General features: G+C 30.0%; 1 protein-coding gene across 1 annotated transcript; it reads right to left on the bottom strand.

Annotated features, from left to right (window-relative positions):
- Positions 1-5093: 5093 nt before the first annotated feature.
- On the bottom strand, positions 5094-7854 carry LOC124919608 (intracellular protein transport protein USO1). The gene has a single exon (XM_047459881.1). The coding sequence runs from the start codon at positions 7738-7740 to the stop codon at positions 5221-5223; it is 2520 nt and encodes an 839-aa protein (XP_047315837.1). The 5' UTR covers positions 7741-7854; the 3' UTR covers positions 5094-5220.
- Positions 7855-22077: the final 14223 nt, after the last annotated feature.

Below are 22077 nucleotides of genomic sequence, written 5' to 3'. Positions count from 1 at the left end.
CTGTCATTTGATTGTAAAAGTGAAATTATTTATAAATAATAATTGATTTTTTTTTGTTTGGTTAAGAAATTAATATTTTAATCAACTCTTGATGATAACTATATTCGAAAATTTAAACTCTTGAAAACTCTTATTAAACTAAGCGAGTTAATAATAATTGAGATTAATATGTTTGATTAGATAATAAATTTGAACTTATATATATATATGCTCTTCATTGAATTTTCTATCTTATAAAAAATGGAACAATTTTTTATTTTTTTTTGAAGATAAGTATGTATGTACACGTCATACGTGGCAAACACCTAATAGAATTTGGGGATTAGAACATCGGATGGTTAAAAATTGAGGGACCACAAAGTACATCTGGTACGACAGTACAAAAACTCACCTTTTTGGAATCACATTCAATTTGCTTTTGGATTTTTCTTTTATCAATTTTCATCATATAAATTATAAAATAAGTACATTATATATTTTTGAATAATGGAATTTATATAAATGTCCCAAAAATCTTAATTTTATTTATTTAAAAAAATAAGTCATTTTTAATATATATATTAATGTTTGTAACAATAATTTAGAATTTATGTTTTGATTGACTAATATATATATATATAATCGTAATGTATACTACCCATTTGTTATTTTAAGATTTTGGAGTGAATTTTAAATAGTGTTAAAAAAATATAGTACATATGATAATGATGTTATTGATTCATTATTAAATGAGACAAATTAAGGTGGGGGAGTCTTTGATGTACAATAATTATTTATATAATATTATCTTTAATTTAAAAAAATGTAACATTTTACTGTTATAATTTTCACTTTTATTTAAATTATCACTTAAACTATTTTAGTAGATACTATTTATATATAATTAGTATAATAATTTAAATATTTATATTATTTTACATAAATAAATAAAAATAAAATTTAAAAGTTATTATTATAACAAAGAAATATATAAATCTTAGTGTTCTAATTACAAAAATTATAATATTCTTAAAATTTGATATTTAAAATATAATAAATTATTAATCATTTTTCATCAAAACCAAGTTCAAATTTGAGGATTTTGGATTGAATAAAAATGGCCTCTTTTTATATTTTTCTATTAAAGAGTAAAATACATTTTTACTTTCTGCAACTGGCCCACTACTGTTTTCATTTATTTATTACTCATCACTTCATCAGTCATCACACAACTATTAAAAAGTTGGGCCTTCTTAGACCTTCCTTTTTAATTTCGTTTTTTATAGACATATTTAAAAGTATTAATAAATAATAATAATAATAATAATAATAAAATAAAAGATAATAATTTAAAATAGAAATTATTTTAATATTTTTGTTAATGAATTAAGTGAATAATAGAGGAAACGGAAAATTTGACAAAATGATCCTAAAAATAGCCTTAAATGCGTTGCTCAAATTAAATTGCGCAAATGACCACTTCAAAATATTATAACCAAATTATTCTAGTCGCGTAACGCGAAGGAAATGATCGTTACGCGAAAAAAAACCCTGTAAAATTACCCCCGCCGCGTAACGCGAAAGGCACGATCGTCACGCGAAGGTCACAATCATTCTGGACTTTTCGCAGACTTTTCATTCGCGAGACGATTCTGCCCTTCGCGTTACGCGACGAAATAATTTCGTCAGAATATTTTGAAGTGGTCATTTGCGCAATTAAATTTATGCGTTGGTCACCAACGCATTTAAGAACCTTTTTAAGGTTATTTGGTCAAATTTCTTGAGAAAAATGGGAGTAAAATAATGATTTTTAGTTATGGTTAATGAAATAACCTAAAGAACAATGCTTTACTTTTTTTACTTTATTTATTAATCGAAATATTTCTATTAGGGCTGCAAATGAGTCAAGTGCTCGGGAGCTGCTCGTAAGCCGCTCGGTTAAAGCTCGACTTGAGCTTGACTTTGACCAAGTTCGAGTCGACTTGTTTAATATTTGAGTCGAGTTCGAGCTCATATAATACTGGCTTGATGGCTTGTCGAGCTTTTTTGAGCTAATAATATATAATTATTTAATTTAATATTAAAACATAATATCTAAAACAAATATTTTTTCTTCTCTCTTTTCAAAGTCCATATGATAGACCCACAATTCACATTATTATATCTTATGGCCTAAAAGTTAAAAATAAAAACATAATTCTCTAATGCATTATTATATCTTACATGACTTTTCATATTCACTATTTTTCTTACTTATTCACAAGAGTTCTTTATTTTTTTTCATATTATCTCTCATTTATTCAATTTTTCTCACTCATTCACAAAGTTTTTTTCATTTATCCATATTATCACTCATTTATTCAAATGACGTACACAAAATAGACCTCGCTAAGAAATCGACTAGAGACAAAGAGTCGAGGAAGTAACTTGCGATGAAGGCGGCTATAAAATCATTGCTAGCTACTAGAGGTGTGAAGAAGCCTCACAAGTTTCTTCAGGAACATTTATTTTGAGAGAGATCTGTAAGTACCAAAAGAGTATGAAACTTTTGATCCATAAACTTTCATTCCAAAGATTTGTTCGTAAGATTGCACAAGATTTCAATACAGATTTGAGATTTTAGAGCTCCGCCATATTTGCTCTCTAGGAGGCAGTTGAGGCTTATTTAGTTAGTCTATTTGAAGACACTAATCTCCACGCCATCCATGCCAAACGGGTGACTATTATGCCTACAGATATTCAACTTGCGAGACGTATTCGTAGTAAGAGGACTTAGAGGACTTATAGGTGTTTAATAATTATGTTAATAGTCATGTTTTTGTCAATTATCAATTAGTTTATCTCATTATACTCCACTTAAAATGTCTACTTAGGCTTTGTTAGATCGATATATTATGTCATTTATTATTGATGATTAAATATTGATTTGCTTTATTTGATTTTTTTTATTTTAAAATATTATGTTTTTAATGTTGAATGAGTATGAAAGTTTGATATTTTCATTTTGAAAATAAATTTTAGTTTGAATTTAAACTTGAAAATTTAATTTTAGTTCAAGTTTTCGAGTCGAGGTGAGCTTGTAGATAAATAGTCGAGTCCGAGCTTAAATTTATAAACTCGTTCGAGCTCGAGTCAAGCTAATAAATAATTAATCGAGTCAAGCTCGAGCTTAAGCTGGTTCGAGCTTGACTTACTCATTTGTCGCCATAATTTCTATATATGAAATAAATATTTGTAAGTTAATTTTGCAGTTGTGGTCAGTAATATGTGATTTTTTTTTAATGAAATTATCATGACATTTTTTATTAACATTTTTACTTTTTAAAATTTGAAGTGGACATATTTAGAGCATCCTATTAAAATCTTGTAAATTCTTTTCATTATTAATACAAACTTTTTAATTTACAAAAATTATAAAAATTGATAAACACAAGGTATGCATGTGAATTTAATTAATGATGATTGATTGATTAAATTACATGTAATATGAAAGGAATGATTTTCTAAAGTACATCCCAAAGGTAATTTATCCTCAACTTTTCATTAATAAGATATGAAATAAATAACTTATGGAATAAACAAGTTGTGTTATAAAGGGTTTGGGCCAACCATAACTGTTGGATTAAAAACACTCGGTTGAGGCCTTTTCACCTTCTCATGGCAAACACACTTACAAGAAATTGAAACCCTAAATCCCATTCGGTTGTTGAGTCGATATTGTCATCTGAGGATTGTTTACATGTGTGAACCGCGTTTATGCGGTTAGGCATCATTGAGTTTTTGGGCAACTTGTTTGGGCCGTTTGCTTTGTAATTTGAGAATGTAGTGAACTTTATTTGAAAAACAAAAATTTACTAAAGAGCAAGAAAAAGGCATTTGAAAATGAATCAATTTCTAAACACCACAAGGTTTATATACATTTAAAGGGTCAAATATGTCGGATCTATAATTATTAAAAACTGTTACATTAAATTAATTTTTAATATATATACTTGCATACATGACAAGGTATAACCTGATTTCTAACCATATTTAATTTGTTTTAATAATAGGGGAATATAATTTTTACAACAAAAAGTTGTAAAGTCCAATCATGAGAAAAGTAATTTGACAACTTTTTAGCAACATATAAAACCCCCCTAGAACCCTACAGTCCACATTTGCTTCTGGCCCATTTAAATACAGTTTCAACTTTGAATTGAAATTGTAAATTAATATGACCAAACTTATAGAAATAAACACATACCTCACACTCAGTTTTTCCATCCAAGTTTTCAGAAAATTTAGGTTGGGATTAAGCACAAATTTGTTTTAAAATTTTCTTTTTAAAAAGATAAAAATTTGTTTTAAAAAATTTAAAATTCTATTTTATCCAAAAATGTGAGTACTATATATCAAGTCAAAAGTTCAACATTTTAAACAAATTAAGGATTTTGATTGTAACAATGATATTTTAGGATCCTGTAAAACTTTTATTCACAAATCTAATCTAAATTCAGTGGATTTTATTTTGGAGTTAATAAGGTAGCAAAAAATAATAAATAAAGGTATAGATGATTGTTGACATCAAATGATTGATGATTTTTCCTTTTATTGTTGAACAAGGCAATTTTATAATTGATTAAGTACATATTACAAAGTTTAAAAATAAAGTTCAATCAAAATAAAACTACCCAAATTAACACTAAGAACTGAAAGGGAAATACAGATGTAATCCAGTTAGATTGCTTACATTTTCTGTGCTAAAAAAATTCTCATCAATTGAATTTCGAGAATCAATCTCTTTCGGTTTAATACAACACAAAGCTAAAACACTTTTATTTCAAATGTCCAATTCATATATTGATTCAAATCAGTTTTGGTTAGAAAACTTATTCAAGTTCAAATTCAGACACAGCTAAAAAAGAAGAAGATAACCATATAATAGCTCTTGCAACTAGAGTATGGCTAAAATAAAAACCTTAGACCAAACAACTTCATCATTGGCAACATGATTTAGTTGCACCTTATAGGTAGACATTAGCCAGATTCAGACATTCAGATTACGAAACAAAAGAATTTTCAAATGAACTACTAACAAACAACATATATCAAAGGAAATTATTGTTGGAGAATCATGAAATATGAGTTATGACTTAACTTCAAAAGATAAGAGCATTGTATTGTCAATCTTCCAGTTTAAGCAAAAACAAAATAAAAAATAAAAGATGAAAACAAGAAGAGAACCTTCTTTCTCAGTCTTCAATGGCCTTTTGCAACATATGCAAGAGAAATTGCAGCACAACAGATAGTGGTTGCAGATGAAACCAATGCCCAGAAACTTTTCTTCTTGTTTGCATCCTCCATTGAATTCTGCAAAAGAACCAACTCCCTTTTCATGTCTTCCACTTTCTCCTCTTTGTTCTTGAACGCATTCTTGATTGTCTCCAACTCAACCTCATACGCTCCATCTTCTACTTCTTCAATTCCATTTCTCTCATCCTTCTTCGGGTTGCAGTCAAATAGTGCTCGGGTGTTCCTCAGCAACACCACCGCCTTCTTTGAATCAGCACTAACTGATTCTATTTCTGCTTTCATTGAATCGTTTTGTTCCTTCGCTTTCTTTAGGGAGATCTGCAACGAATCGATTTCTTTCTTTAATATTTCACAATGGGCTTCTAGTTTTCCTCTTTCTTCCACTAGATTGCACTTTTCGCTTGTCATCTTCTCAATCAGTTTCTTGGTTTCTTCGATTGCTTTCTCCATGGCGGATATTTTCAACATCAAGTTATGGCCGTGCTCCTTTTCATCATTCAACCATTTTCTTGCATCATCTCTTTCTTCCACTAGATTGCTCTTTTCTCTTATCATCTTCTCAATCAGTTTCTGGGTTTCTTCGATTTCTTTCTCCATGGCGGATATTTTCAACATCAAGTTATGGCCTTGCTCCTTTTCATTATTCAACAATTTTCTTGCATCATCTCTTTCCCCCAACAGATTGTTATTTTCGTCTGTCATCTTCTCTATCAGTTTCTGGGTTTCTTCAATTTCTTTCTCCATGGAGGATATTTTCAAAATCAAGTTATGGCCTTCCTCCTTTTCATCATTCAACCCTTTTCTTGCATCATCTCTTTCCCCCAACAGATTGTTCTTTTCGTCAGTCATCTTCTCTATCAGTTTCTGGGTTTCTTCGATTTCTTTCTCCATGGCAGATATTTTCAAAATCAAGTTATGGCCTTCCTCCTTTTCATCATTCAACCCTTTTCTTGCATCATCTCTTTCTCCCAACAAATTGTTCTTTTCGTCTGCCATCTTGTCCATCAGTTTTTGGGTTTCTTCGATTTCTTTCTCCATGGAGGCAATTTTGGACAGCAAGTTATTGCATTGCTCCTTCTTATCATTCAATCCTTTTCTTGCTTCATCTCTTTCGTTGGTAATCTGATTGATAACTTCTTTGCCTTGCTTAACTTCTGACTGAAACTGCTTGTTGTTGTCTAATTCAGCTTTGAGTGTTTCTTCCATTTTAGACATGGCGATTCTTGTTTCAATTAGTTCTCTCTGTAACTCAATAACTTCTTTCTCTTTCTCAGCTTTCTCCTCATCGATCTTGATTTTGCAGTTCATGAGTTCCTCCAAATCCTTCATCTTATTGTCTATTTCTTTCATGGCATCATCGAGATCCTTCTTTATAATACCATTTTCCTCACTTAGAATCTGGATTCTACTTTCTTTCTCACTTTGCTCCTTCATCAGTACTTCAATAGAGGAAGTCATTTCCTTTTCCTTCTCTGTTGCTTCAATGCGCAATCTTTCCAGACCATCGATTTCGCCATGCAGCTGATTCTCCTTCTCCTTCAGATTCAGCAAGTCAAGATTCAGCTGATCCACAAGTTTCTGCAACTCATTTTTCTCCTTCAATTCCCCATTTCTATCCTCCTCTGTCTTTTCCTTCAATCTCATGATTTCCTCAGCCTGGATCTTTAATTGTTCCACTTCTAGATTAGAAGTCTGCAAGGCTCTATCAACATCGGTTTTCTGCTTCATAATTGACTCCATTGTTCTTTCTCTATCTTCTCTTTCTTTCACTAGACCATTGATCTTCACATTAAGCTTCTCAAAGCCTTCTAAGGTCTCTTTCCCAAAAATTTCCGCTTCTGCTAGCTTGACCTTCAGCCCATTTGTCTCCTCAATCTGAACATCAAGCTCAGCAATCATGGCGTCCCTTTCTGCAAAAACCCTTTTCAGTTCCAGCCTTTCATTATCAATCTCCTCAGAAAGACGGTTCATTTGCTTCTCCAATGACTCAATACGAACCTCTTTCTCTCTTCTCACTTCCTCAGTCGCCGCTTTCTCTTTTAACGCCTTCTCCAACTCCATCACAGCATTACGAATCTTCTCATCGGTTTCCACCTTCTCCTTCCCAATCGCCTCCGCCTGCAGACTGGCCTGAGTCCCAACGAAGAGAGAAACGACGTTGTTTTCCAAATCCATTTGAGCAACGCTGTCGTGCAAACCAGCCAACTCAGCCTGAAGGGCGGTGTTGTCCATTTGAGCGCGAGTGAGGTCCGATTCCAGAGAAGCTTTGGATTTGAGGAGAGAGGTTACCTGTTGACGACGTTGAACTGTTTCGTTAAGGAGGACTGTGTTAAGGGATTTAAGGTTGTCGAGTTTCTCTGAAGCGGCCCCATTTTCTTCTTTCATGGCGGCTGGTTGGGGAGTGTTATGCTCGCCTGGGTCCTCCTTGGGCGGTTTGTCGAGATGGGTCGATTTCTTTTTCGCCATGGATTAGTGGGTCTAGCTTGGATTCTGATTTCTGAGGTAGATATTTGAGAAATATGAAAGGAGACGCCGAGATGGGAGATGTAAGGTTAGAGATTTTTAGGGTTTTGGTTTTTATGTGGCTGAGAATATAGTGATGATGTATAATTTAATATCTAGAGAAAAATGAGGATTTAGGGTTTTGAGACCTTATGGGTAAAAGGGTCTAATGGTCTTTTCAGGAAAGTAGTGGAGGGAGAAACGTGAGGGCCCGAAATTCAAAATTTGATTGTTATGTTTAGACCTTTTTTTGATATATAGTTACTTCAAATTATTACTTATCAATGATTATTTTTAAGTTCATCATTTAAATTATTAAAAAACTTATATTGTTTTTAAATATTTTTAAATTTTAGAAAATTAAAATAATTTATTTATATAATACATGTAAAAGAAAATTCATTTAAAATAAATAAATCAATATTCCCAAATCAAACCACTTGTATTATAAATAGAATGTCAAACCTTAAACTCTAAATACACCAAAATTCATGAATATAAATGGCAGAATATACATCGAAACCTAACCCTAAACCTAAATACATCAATATATATAGGAAACGGTATAATATACATCAAAACCAAACCTTAAACTCTAAATACACAAATATTCATGAATATAAATGGCAGAATATACATCGAAACCTAACCCTAAACTTAAATACATCAATATATATAGGAAACGGCATAATATACATCAAAACCAAACCCTAAACCTAAATACATCCATATCCATTAATATAAACGGTATAATATAAATCGAAACCTAAACCTAAACCTTAAGCCCTAAACTGACCTGATGATGTTGAAGAACGATGATGTTGGAGGGATCCCGATGATGTTGGAGGAATCCCGATGATGTTGATGAACGATGATCTTGATCGATGTTGAAGGAAGCCGGAATGGAAAGTCGGTAGTCGGGGTGGGAGGGAGAATCAATCGGGGAGGTTTTGTTTTAAATTAGGGCCAAAAAGTTATATATAAGACTAAAGACGCGAATTGTCATTCACGTGATTTAATCTAAATCGCGTGAGTTGATCAACGCGATTTAGATGAAACGCGTGGATGGAAATTCACGTTAATTGAAAAACGCGAATTGACATTCACGCGTTTCATCTAAAACGCGTGGATGGAAATTCACGTTAATTGAAAAACGCGAATTGACATTCACGCGTTTCATCTAAAACGCGTTAATGAAATCACGCGATTTAGATTAAATCGCGTGAATGACAATTCGCGTCATTGAGCGTAAAATCTGGCGTGCGAGGGGTATTTCTGACATTTCGCAGGGCAAAAGGACCCTTTTTGCCAACATTAGTAGGCGCGGGCCTTTTCTGGAATTTCCCCTGTTATGGGGCCATTTCATCAAATTTCCCTGCCTTAATGTAACATAAAAAATATTTAAAAAATGTATTGGGACCATTAAAAATATATGTTTAACCTCCTCTTTCTTTTTTAAAAATAAACTCAAGTTGAAAACTCATCTTATTCATGTTTATTTACTAGTTTTTGTTAGTATCTAAGTGTGTCTTATTTCTTTTTTCACTACTCGTTTTTATATTTTATTTAGTGCAACACTCTATTTACTCTATTTAGTTGGATCCGATTTATTATCTTGAATTTTTTAATCCAAATAATACTCAATATTTTGTGGGCCATCTTTACTCTATCTTCTAATCGTATTAGTGACCATTTATCGAGTTCGTATTCGTCTCATTCTTTGCAGTAAAAAGATATTAATGTCGGATCTAAAAATCTATTTTATTTTTTTAATAAAGAGTTTTAGAGTTTGCCTTTCATCTAGAGGCCTTTTAATACCGAACTCAAAAAAAAGAACAATAGAGAAAGCTTGTCGATCGCATCAGAATCGGAAGTATATTATAATTTTCTCATTCCCATGATGATTTATTTTTGGTTGGTTTGATCCCACGAATAAATTTATTAATTAGTTTTGTGAATAAATGATGGTTGGGGGTTTGCTTTACAAAATTTTATTTCTTTCTAGAATTTAGATCCACAAATAGAGTTTAATGTAAGAGAATGATATTTCGAATTATCAAGTTCCACTAGAAGTCAATACAAATTGAATTGATTTTTTTTTTTGTGTAAAAATGATGGATTCATAATTAAAAGTATGTGGGGCTTGGTAATTCTGACCATTTGTTAGACCCGAAAAATAGAATGTTTTACTTTTAGCTCCAAATTTTTTGTGTCATTATATTTATTAACTAATAGCAGAATTTTCGTGCGATGCAAACGGACAAATATAAAGCGAAATAATTAAGACATAAAATTAAAAAAAAATTTATAAAAAATAAATTGAATCATATTATATAATATATTAATGACTGCTATATTCAATAGTTGAAAAATATTTTATCAAATACAATAAACATAAAATTTTATCTTAACTAAATTTTGTTATATAAAAATTTAACATTCCATTTTTGTATTTATATCTTTACACGTGAATTATAAAAAATTAATAATCATTTGAATTTTATTACATAAATTTTAACATTATATTGTATTTTGACATTAATTTTATAGTATCATAATTGTTAGGCAACACAGTATATATTAAATATATATGTTTGAATTTTTTTTAATATTTTTCTTTCATTTATTCCATTTTTTTAATATTGCGTGGAGTCATTTATTCTCATATTTATTATAATTTTTTTTATAGAAACATTTTTTTTAGATACAAATGAAATAAATTATTACAAATATGGTCATTTTATTATAAATTTTAGTTTTTTTGTTCTATTAATTTAATTTAATTTTTCATTTGCTTAATGTAAATTATAACTTTATTTTAAATAGGCAAAAACAATATTTTAGCAAAAATATGTTTGTGTTTTTTCTCTTTTGATCATAATTATTTCAGCTTTTACTTTATTCTCTCATAAATTTTGGAAACAGTTTATTATCCATCAAAAGTCAAAATATTAATTAAAATATATGTGAAATATCTATTAAAAAATAATACTGAACCATTACATAAATTTTATAGTATCAATATTGTTTTTTCATTTGTTCCATTTTTTTAATAGTGTGTGAAGTCATTTAATCTCATATTTATTATAATTTTTTTATAAAAATATTTTTTTAGATATATTGAAATAAATTATTACAAATCTGATCATTTATTCAAAACTTTAGTTTTTTCGTTCTATTAATTTAATTAAATTTCCCATTTTTTTAACGTAAATTATCACTTTATCACTTTAGTTTAGCATAATATGTTTGTGTTTTTTATCTTTTGATTATAATTGTTTCAGTTTCTACTCTATTCTCTTATAAATTGTTTATTATCTATTAAAAGTCAAAATATTAATTAAAATATATGTGATATTTCTATTAAAAAATAATACTGAACCATTATATAAATTTTATAGTATCAATATTGTTTTTTCATTTGTTCCATTTTTTTAATATTGTGTGAAGTCATTTAATCTCATATTTATTATAATTTTCTTAGATACAATTGAAATAAATTATTACAAATATAGTCATTTTATTTAAAATTTTAGTTTTTTTTGTTCTATTAAATTAATTTCATTTTTCTAATTTTTTTAACTAAATTATCACTTTATCTTAAATAGACAAAAATAATATTTAACAAAATATGTTTATATTTTTTCTCTTTTGATCATAATTATTTAAGTTTCTACTCTATTCTCTCAAAATTTTTGAAAACGATTTATTATCCATTAAAAGTCAAAATATTAATTAAAATATATGTGAAATATTTATTAAAAAATAATAATGAACCATCTTTTTTATGTATTCATATTTCAAAATTACATATACTTATACTTAAAGTGTTATTATTATTATTATTATTATTATATATATATATATTTTGTTAAACAATAATATTAATTATTATTTTAATTAAAATAATAATAAATTCAATTTTATAATATTTGTGTAAAAAATATATATTTATAATAATATTATAAATTAAAATAATATATATTTATCAATTATTTAAAACATGTGAAAATATAAAGTTAAATTATTTTGTATTATTTGAATATATATATATATATATATATATATATATAATCTATTTATTATATTTTTGTATATAATTAAAATATTAATATTATTTATTAAAATATAATTTTACTTATAATTTTACTATAAAATATCTTATTAGGTTGTGTTATGAAATAATAAAAAAAAATTAATTTAAAAAAATTAATTTAAAAAAATTAATTTAAAAAAAAACTTTTCTAAATTCATTGAGTCAAAGAATCTTCGGCTTTTTCTTAATTTCAAATTCTCGTCTTTTTCGCTTTCCATTTTTCTTCAAATTAAGTTCGAATTTTTTTATAGGTCCTCCATAATAAAATTCAATTTAATATATAAAACATGTTTCAAAAACCTAAATAAATGATGATAGAATTAACAAACGTCGACGATTAAATTCAGACTAAATCACATTATTATTAATATAATATGAATATAGGATAATCAAGACAAATATTATAAAATAATGTGAATAATAAATAAATAATAATATTTCAAAAAGAAATTTGAAAAATAGTAAAAAATCTTAGACTAAGAATATAGAGATCATATATGCATTAAAAAAAATTATTTTTATTTTATTAATTACTCATAGAATTTTATCATTACTCATATTTTAACCATACCTGATTCAAAAGAAGATCGATGAAATGCGTAGGATGTTGTTGCAGCTTCCTAAAACGATCGGATTCAAAAGAAGATCGATGAAATGCGTATGACGTGGTTGCAGCTGCCTAAAACGATCAAATTCCTAAGAAAAATGCAAAACAGTGAACAACAGATTGTTGAAACATAATATAATACAAATTCAATTATTGAAAACATTATATTGATAGAGAAATTGAGAAGATTACGAGTCGATACCGAGATAACACGCTTGAAGACCGAGGATGTTGTTGTAGTTTCTTAAAACGATCAAAATGCAAAACAGTGAACAACAAATTGTTGAAACATAACATAATGCAAATTCAATTATTGAAAGAATGATATTGATAGAGAAATTGAAAAATATTATGAGTCGATATGAAGATATCACTATTCTCTCTTAAATTGAAATCTAAAATTATTTATAGGAAGAAAATATTTGGGTGGAGAAGAAGATGAAAAATCGAGTTGATTTAATATATTGGTTTAATTGTAGTTATATACGTTGATATAATCATTATTTAATGTTAAATTAAATTAATAGATAATTATAATATGATAACTGAAACTTTTTTTATTTCGCATATTTTCATATTTAATATTTAATGTTAAGCTGAATTAATATAGATAATTTTTTTTTTATAATTAATATAATATGATAACGGAACTCTTATTATTCTTGATTCTTGCAGTTTTTTATAATTAATATTTAATGTTAAATTCAATTAATATATATAATATTTTAGATGAGAATTATTAAGTTTAATTTTAAAATAATTAATAAAAATATATTAATATATATAATATTAATATATATATATATATTAATATATATATAATATTAATATATATATATATATATATATATATATATATATATATTAATATATATATAAAAGAATAACCGACATAGAATAATTAATGATGAAATTTGTTAATAGTATTGATGAAAATATATATATATATATATATATGGTGAGGGAAAGAAAAACAATTAATTAATAAAGATAAATGAAGAGAGAGAAATATATATATATATAAGAAAGAGAAAATACCTATGATGGTGATGATCATTTTCTTACACCTCCAACATTTCAAATTAAGCGTCATTAGATATATATAGACTAGCATGAATCCCGTGTATTTACACGTATAAGAATATAAATAAAATATTATTTATGTATAAATATTTTAAATAAAATTAATATTATTCAAATCTAATTATTTAAAATTAGTTTTAATTTGTAAAAATTAAATTAAATTTAAAATTTAGTGTTAAAATATATTTTAAAATTCATTAAATATCTAAAGATTTAAAACAAAAAAATTTATGTGAAGAAATGTATATTTCATTTTAGTAAGAATTAAGTCAATTACACCATTTATCTCGTTAGTTACAATAGATCGATCTAGAGAATTTACTTGAAGTTGTGTCATACATTTTGTTTTTATCTAAAATAATGCTAGACGTGTTTTACACTATTACCGACCTCTTATCCCTTCGTGATTTTTTTTACCACCATTTTGACAAATCAACCACCAATCACACAATCCACATCTCATATCGTGACCTCATACATCTATTATCTCTCGTTAAACTAACCACCAATCTTAATCGATCTTTCATCTCATGACCTCACATTTTTTTACATGCCTCTTATCCCCTTCGACAAACCAACCACCAATCACAATGAACCTCGAATATCGTGAACTCATACTTTTTTCATATTTCGGTCAATTAAAATTTCATTCATATTATTTTTAACCATCGATATCTCTTTTATTATCGGTCTCTTATCCCCACAAATCCCATCTCTCATCTCATCATTTTTATCCTTACCACGACTTCTTTACCACCAATCCCACCCATCGACCACTTATTTTGTAACTCACATTTTTTCATATTCCTTTTTATCCACTTGGAAACCCATCCACAAATTTCAATCGATCTCTAATCTCGTGACTTCACACACTTTTATACTTCAGTTAATCAACATCTCATTCATATATTTTAACCACTAATATCTCATTTGTTACTATCCTCTTTTATATTACCGCGACTTATTTTTTACCCCCACTTCGGTAAACTAATCACTAAATCTCAATTGAGATCTCTCGTGATCTCACACACTTTCATAGACCTCTTATCCTTGTCAAACCAACACTAATCTCCCAATCGATCTCTCATTTTGTGACTCACATTTTTTTATATGTCTCTTTGTCACCTCGATAAACTACTCATCAATCACAATCAAAATTTAATCTCGTGACCTCACACACTTTTACATTTCGGTCAATCAACATACCATTCATATATTTTTAACCACTAATATCTCATTTGTTGCCTACTTCTTAAATTTTTCTCCACTTTCGGAAAACCAATCATCAAATCTCAATTCACATCTTATCTCATGACCTTACACACACTTTCAAACATTTCTTATCACTCGTTAAACCATCCATCAATCCCTAAATCAACTTCTCATCTTATGACTCATATTTTTTGATATGTCTCTTTATCCCCCGACAAATCACCCATAAATCCTAATTTAGACCTCTAATCTTGTGGTTTCACACACGTTTACACTCTAATTAATCAACAACTCATTTATATATTTTTAACCGCCGATATCTCCTTTTATTACCGACATTTTATCCCAACAAATCAACCACAAATCCCCACCTCGCATTGTTGTCATTGCGATCTCTTTTACCCCCACTTCAATAAATCAACAACTAATCCAATCGACCACTTCGATCAATCAACATCTCATTCATTATATTTTTAATAACTAATATATAATTTGTTAAAAACCTATTACATTTACCCTAATTTAAGCAAACCAACCACCAAATCTCAATCGATATCTCATATCGTGATCTCACACACTTTTACACACCTCTTATCCCTCGTCAAACTAACCACCAATCCCCCTAATTGACCCTCATATTATGACTCACACTTTTCATACGCTTCTTTATCTTCTCGGCAAACCACCCACCAATCTTAGTCGACCTCTTTTACCTCTACTTCAACAAATAAACAACCAATCTCAATCGACCACACCTCTCTTATTCCTCGTCAAACCAACCACTAATCCCCCCAATGACCTTCATCTTGTGACCTCACACACATTTCACTCCGGTCAATCAACATCTTATTTATATATTTTTAACTGTCGATATATCCCGATAAATCAACAACAAATCCCCACACGACCTCTTTTTTTACCCTCACATCAACAAATCAATAATCAATCCTAATTTATCACTCGGTAAACCAATATATTGTTCATATATTTTTAACCACTAATATCTGATTTGTTAAAGACCTCTTATATTTATCCCATCTTTGGCAAACCAACCACCAAATCTCAATCGATATCTCATATTGTCTCATTTTTACACACCTCTTATCCTTCGTCAAATCAACCACCAACCCCCCAATAGACCCTCATCTTGTTACTCACACATTTTAATAAGGTTTTTTATCCCCTCGCAAACTACCCACTAATCTTAGTCGACATCTTTCACCCATACTTCAACAAATCAACAACTAATCTCAATCGATCAAATCTCTTTTATCCCTCGTTAAAAAAACTCCTAATCCCTCCAATTGAACCTAATTTTGTGACTCAAACTTTTTCATATGCCTCTTTATCCCTCGACAAACCACTCACCACCCAACCTCATCTCGTGACATCACACTTTCAAATGCTTGCCAAACTAACCACAAATTTTGACCTCACACTTTCACATGACTCTTATCCTTTGTCTAAGAGTTGCGCCACTATATATTATACTCAAAATGTATTCTTTAACATTAACCTCTCAAATATTTATAATACTAACTTTTAAATTCACATTTTTTTGGATTTAAACTCTAAAATTAGAACACTTTAACCGCTAGACCACTTGAGATTATTAAAATATTAAAAAAATTATTGATGAGAAAATATATAATTTATATGATTAGTGAGAATATATATATATTATATGTCTCCTAATTAATTTAATATAAATATATTTTATCGCTTATCATATATATATATATATATATATATATATATATATATATATATATATGATGAGAGAAAAAATAATTAGGTAGGAGAATTAGTTATTTTTACATACCATTTATAATTTTTTTAATATATATATATATATTATAGTGTTATTATATATATATAAATTATTTATGAGACAATATATATTTTATGAGGAATGATAGAGGAAGCGAAAGGAAGACCACGAATCCGACGTGGCCTAACACATGTGCAGGAAAGAGAAAAAAAATATCTGGTATATATTCAATCCCTAACATTAATTCTCAAATTATTTCTTTCTCTTAGCTCTGTCATGCGAATATCTTCTCCCAACCCAAAATCCTAGCTCATGATATGTTTTTAGATCTAAATATACAAAATCTTCTACTAGCCCAAAACCCTAGCTCATGATAACGAACTTAATGCATGTTTCATATTTAGGAAACTAGCAAAGACAACATCCTAATAGTTGAAGCATTGAACAAATCACCCGTTGAGCTCGTAAGATACCAATTTCTCTACTAGAAACCTATTTTCAAGATTTCATTTTGAGAAGTTGATGCAAGTCCGATAACGCTGTAATGGAATTTAATGTGAGAATCCCTCTCGTTTGAACTATATTGTATGAACTTCTCGAGAAGAAATTTGATAACGTAGGAGATTTTTGTTGGAAGTTTGTGCAAATGTGCAAATGCTCACACAAATGTTGGGATGTGGTATAAATGCAAATGTTTGGGGATATTTTAGGTTGGAACTGGTGAGAATGTGCATATTCGGGAATGAGCATTAAAAATTTACACTTCAATTTAAAAATATTAAAATAATTATTTTGAATTATTTTTAAATAAATAAAATTAAAATAATTAACTCCATGGCCAAAAACTTATTTAAAATAATTAATTATGATTAATTATTGTGTTAATTAATCAAATTTATTAAATGTTAGGGTCAAAATAAAAAAATAAAATTATTTGGGATAAATATTGTACCCATATTATCTCAAAATAATTTTAGAAAAGTTAAGGGACAAAAATATATAATTTTGAATGAATTTTGTATCCAATTCATCTAAAGAGAAATATTTATTTGAATCCTAAAAAATACAAAATAAAATAAAATAAATTGGGAAAATATTTGCCATATTTATTTTAATATTTTTTGTATTTTAAAAGATCAAAATTAAAGCCAAAATGTTTAAAGAAAAATCAATTTAAAAAAAAAACCTTAAGGTTTTAAATTAAAAAATATATTAGTAATCCAGTTCAGCCGAAATCCGGATGATTCTCTATAGCAGGATTTGTGGCCATCGGATGAGTGTTGGATTTTTATCTAGCGCCCAAGAATGCTCCGCGTAGCCGGTTGTAGCCGAGGAGACACACGCTGAGGTCGCAACAGATAAGGAGACGACCGTTAGTTGGAACGCTAACGGACCACTCAAGCGCTGACGAAACTCCAACGGAACGTTGGAAAGCGCTCAAAACAACGTCGTTTTGAGTGTCACCTTCATCTCTAACGCGACCGCCATATGGATAACCTTCAACAACCGTGGATGATTTCTCCTTTTTGAAACTTCCTCCACAGTCCACCATTTCGTATCATTTAAAGCCTGAAATGATCAACCTACGATGTTGATCATTTCTCCCTATCAAAATAGGGATGAATCATCCCTATTCCGGCAACTTCAACCAAGAACAACTAAAAGCCATTAATGGATTTTGGCTGATTCATCTACTAGACGCCTCCAATCGACTCAGGACAAATATAAATACCCTAAGTAATTCCGAAGGCAGAAAATCAAATCTCCACCTTCAAATCAGAAGATTTGAGAAATCCATCATTGAAGCTCAAAACTTTTGGATTTTTCGAATACTCCTGAGACCTTAAAGCTTGGATCTAGACGTCCCAACAGCTTCCCTAAGGTCTAATAAGTGTTCTTCAATCCTTGGTATAATTTCAATCACCCTCTAATTTATATTTACAGTTTGAATTTGAAATTGCAAAAACTTGTATGCATGTTCTTCATAGTGTTTTATGGATGAAAATAATTCATAGGATCATTTAGGAACTATCTGGATATGATAGAACCGATCAATCGATCTAAATAACAAAAACCCAATTTTGAATATTGAAATAAAAAAACGGGTTTGCTGTTCTTCGGTTAATTTTGTTGAATCACAACCCAAAAAGCTTACCAACATGATTGTAAACATGTTATGATACTGTTTGGATCATGTTTGATCAAAATCAAAAATTTAAAATTAAAATGAAAATTGTGAGGTCTTGAATTGGTCAAAACGAACATACAGTGTTCTTGTTTTGATACCAATAAAGTATATATGATCTAAGAAAGCTATTTGATAGCTCATTTCACTTCAAAACAACCTTTAAATCCAAAATTTGATCACAAACTGTTTTGAACAAATTGATCATCATCTAGGTCAATCCATACCTTGAGATGATGATCAACATGTTATACAATCACACGTCAACAAAGACATCTTCTCCTTGTCATACATGGACATGCCAATTATTGATCCAAAAATCACATGACATCATACTCCTCTATACTCTGACGATAAGCCAATAAAATAAAAGCTTAGACGGTTGAAAGAGGAAGTCGTGAATAAAATATGAGAAGAAGTCCGAAAGCAACTCGAAGCCGAATTTCTCGAGGTAGTTCAATATCCTACCTGGATAGCCAATGTAGTCCCCGTTCTGAAGAAAGACAAAAACTACGTGTGTGTAAATTACCAAGATCTGAACAAGGCCAGACCTAAAGATCATTTCCCGCTATCACACATTGACATACTGGCGATCATGCTGCCGGTCATGAACGATTGTCATTTATGGACAAATTTTTAGGATACAACTAAATCCTGATATCCCTACAAGACAAGGAAAAGATCATGTTTATAACAGAAGTATGAATTTTCTGTTATAGGGTCATGTATTTCAGTCTTAAGAATGTGGGAGCCACCTATAAAAGGGCAGCCATCATGATCTTTCATGAAATGATCCACAACGAAGTGGAAGTATATGTCGACGACATTATTGTCAAATCGAAGGATAGAGAAGGACATGTCCTAAACCTCGAAAAATTCTTGAAATGAATAAGGAAATATCATCTACGACTCAACACGAAGAAAATGCAACTTCGGAGTCACAACTAGTAAGATGTTAGGCTTCTTAATCACAAAGAGGGGCATCACAATTGATTCCTCTAAGATTGAAGCAATCATGACTGTGCCAATCCCTCGAAACAGAAGAGAGATCCAAGTATTTTTGGGTAAAATCCATTACATTAGTCGATTCATCAATAAGCTTACTATGACATGCGATCCGCTATTTAAGTTATTGAAGAAAGACCAAAAGTTTTTATGGGATGAAGATTGTAAATTAGCCTTTCACAAAATCAAGGATTATTTAAAATCCCCTCCCATACTCATGCCACCCAAAGCTGGCATTCCTCTTATCCTATATTTTACTATAACATACACAACCATGGGAAGCATGTTGGCTCAAGAAAACGAGGACAAACTCGAAACGACTGTGTACTACATCAGTAAAAGGATGACTGGGTGTGAACTTAATTACACTCCAGTAGAGAAATTTTTTTGGACCTTAGAATGGGTCATCAAAAGGTTCAGACACTACAAACAAGCCCACCCCATCAGTTGGTATCAAGATTGGACCCGATCCATTTCTTATTCCAATGAACCCTTCTGTCACCAAGGTTAGCCAAATGGACGATGATGTTATCCAAATACAACATAGCCTACATGGTACAAAATTATATCAAAGGAAGCGTTGTTGCATACTTCACTACTGACCAACTTATCATTGTTGAGTCAGAAGACGAACTCAAATTTCTTGACGAGGGAATTATGAGTATATCATCAGACACATGGAAACTGATGTTTGATGGAGCTTAAAAAAGTAGGGTTAAAAAATTGGGATTTTGTTAGTAGACCCAAAAGGGACGTACAACCCAATATCCATAAAACTCGAATATTCCGTCACCAACAATGATGCCAAATATGAGGTATGCCTCTCGGGTCTCAAGTTGGCATATGAAAAAGGGGTTACGACTAGTAAGATGTTAGACTTCTTAATCACACAGAGGAGAATCGAAGCCAATCCCTCTAAGATTGAAGCAATCATGTCTATTCCGGTCCCTCAAAATGAAAGAGAAGTCTGATGATTTTTGGGTAAATCCAATACATTAGCCGATTCATTAATAAGCTTACTATGACACGTGATCTGCTGTTTAAGCTACTAAAGAAAGACCAAAAGTTTGTATGGAATGAATATTCTCAACTAGACTTTGACAGAATCAAAGATTATTTAAAATCCCCTCCTATACTCATACAACCTAGAGTTGGCCTTCCTCTTATCCTATATCTTACTATAACAGACACATCCATAGGAAGCCTGTTGGCTAAAAAGTGAGGACAAACTCGAAACGACTGTGTAATATATTAGTAAAAGGATTGACTGAGTGTGAACTTAATTAAACTTCAATTGAGAAAATCTATTGTGCCTTAGCATGGGTCACCAAAAGTTTGAGACACTACATGTAAGCACACCCCATCAGTTGGTATCAGGATTGGACCCAATGCACTTCTTGTTCTAACGAACCTTTTTGTCACCGAGGTTAGCCAAATGGATGATTATGTTATCCGAATACGACATAGCCTACGAGATACAAAATTCTATCAAAGGAAGTATTGTTGTAGACTTCCTTGCTGACCAACTTATCATTGTTGAGTTAAAAGACAAACTCGAATTCCCCGACGAGGGAATTATGAGTATAACATCAGACATATGGAAACTAATATTTGACGTAGCTTCTAGAAAACAGGATTACGGAATTGAGATTTTGTTAGTTGACCTGAATGAGACGTACTACCCAATATCCATAAAGCTCGAATATCCCGTCACCAACAACGATGCCGGATATGAGGCATGCCTCTCGGGTCTCATGTTGACATATGAAAAAGGGACAATTAAGCTAGAAGTCATTGATGACTCTAACTTGGTCATATTCCAAGCCAATGGCACGTGGCAAGTGAAAGGGGAAAACTTGAAACCCTACCACGTCCACTTGACCAGACTCATGAACAAATTTGATCAAATATCATTTGTTCATGCTCCAAGAAGCAAAAACCGCAGATGCTCTAGCTACTTTCGCAACCATGACTCAAATTTCTAATAGAATCAAAGTCAAACCTCAAAAATCCGACAAAAGCAATGACCTACTTTTGAATCAGGACCAGTCACTTCTTGTGAGAATGTTACTAAACCATGATACAATACTCTCTCGAAATACATTAAGTATGGAGAATACAATTCCCATTTACGAGCCAAAGAACGACAAACATTGCACCAATATTCCACCAATTACGCTTGGATTGCCAACAAACTTTACCGTCGATCTTTCGACGGTAAAAACATTCTTTGCATAGATAATCATAAATCCAAGAGGATCATGGAAGAAGTAAATGTAGGGACATGTGGACCTTACATGAATGAAATGATTTTAACCAAGAAAATACTTAGGCTAGTATAT

Source organism: Impatiens glandulifera, chromosome 1 (assembly GCF_907164915.1).
Source record: "Impatiens glandulifera chromosome 1, dImpGla2.1, whole genome shotgun sequence".
Taxonomy (NCBI): Eukaryota; Viridiplantae; Streptophyta; class Magnoliopsida; order Ericales; family Balsaminaceae; genus Impatiens; species Impatiens glandulifera.
This window is presented reverse-complemented; position numbering and strand designations above follow the sequence as displayed.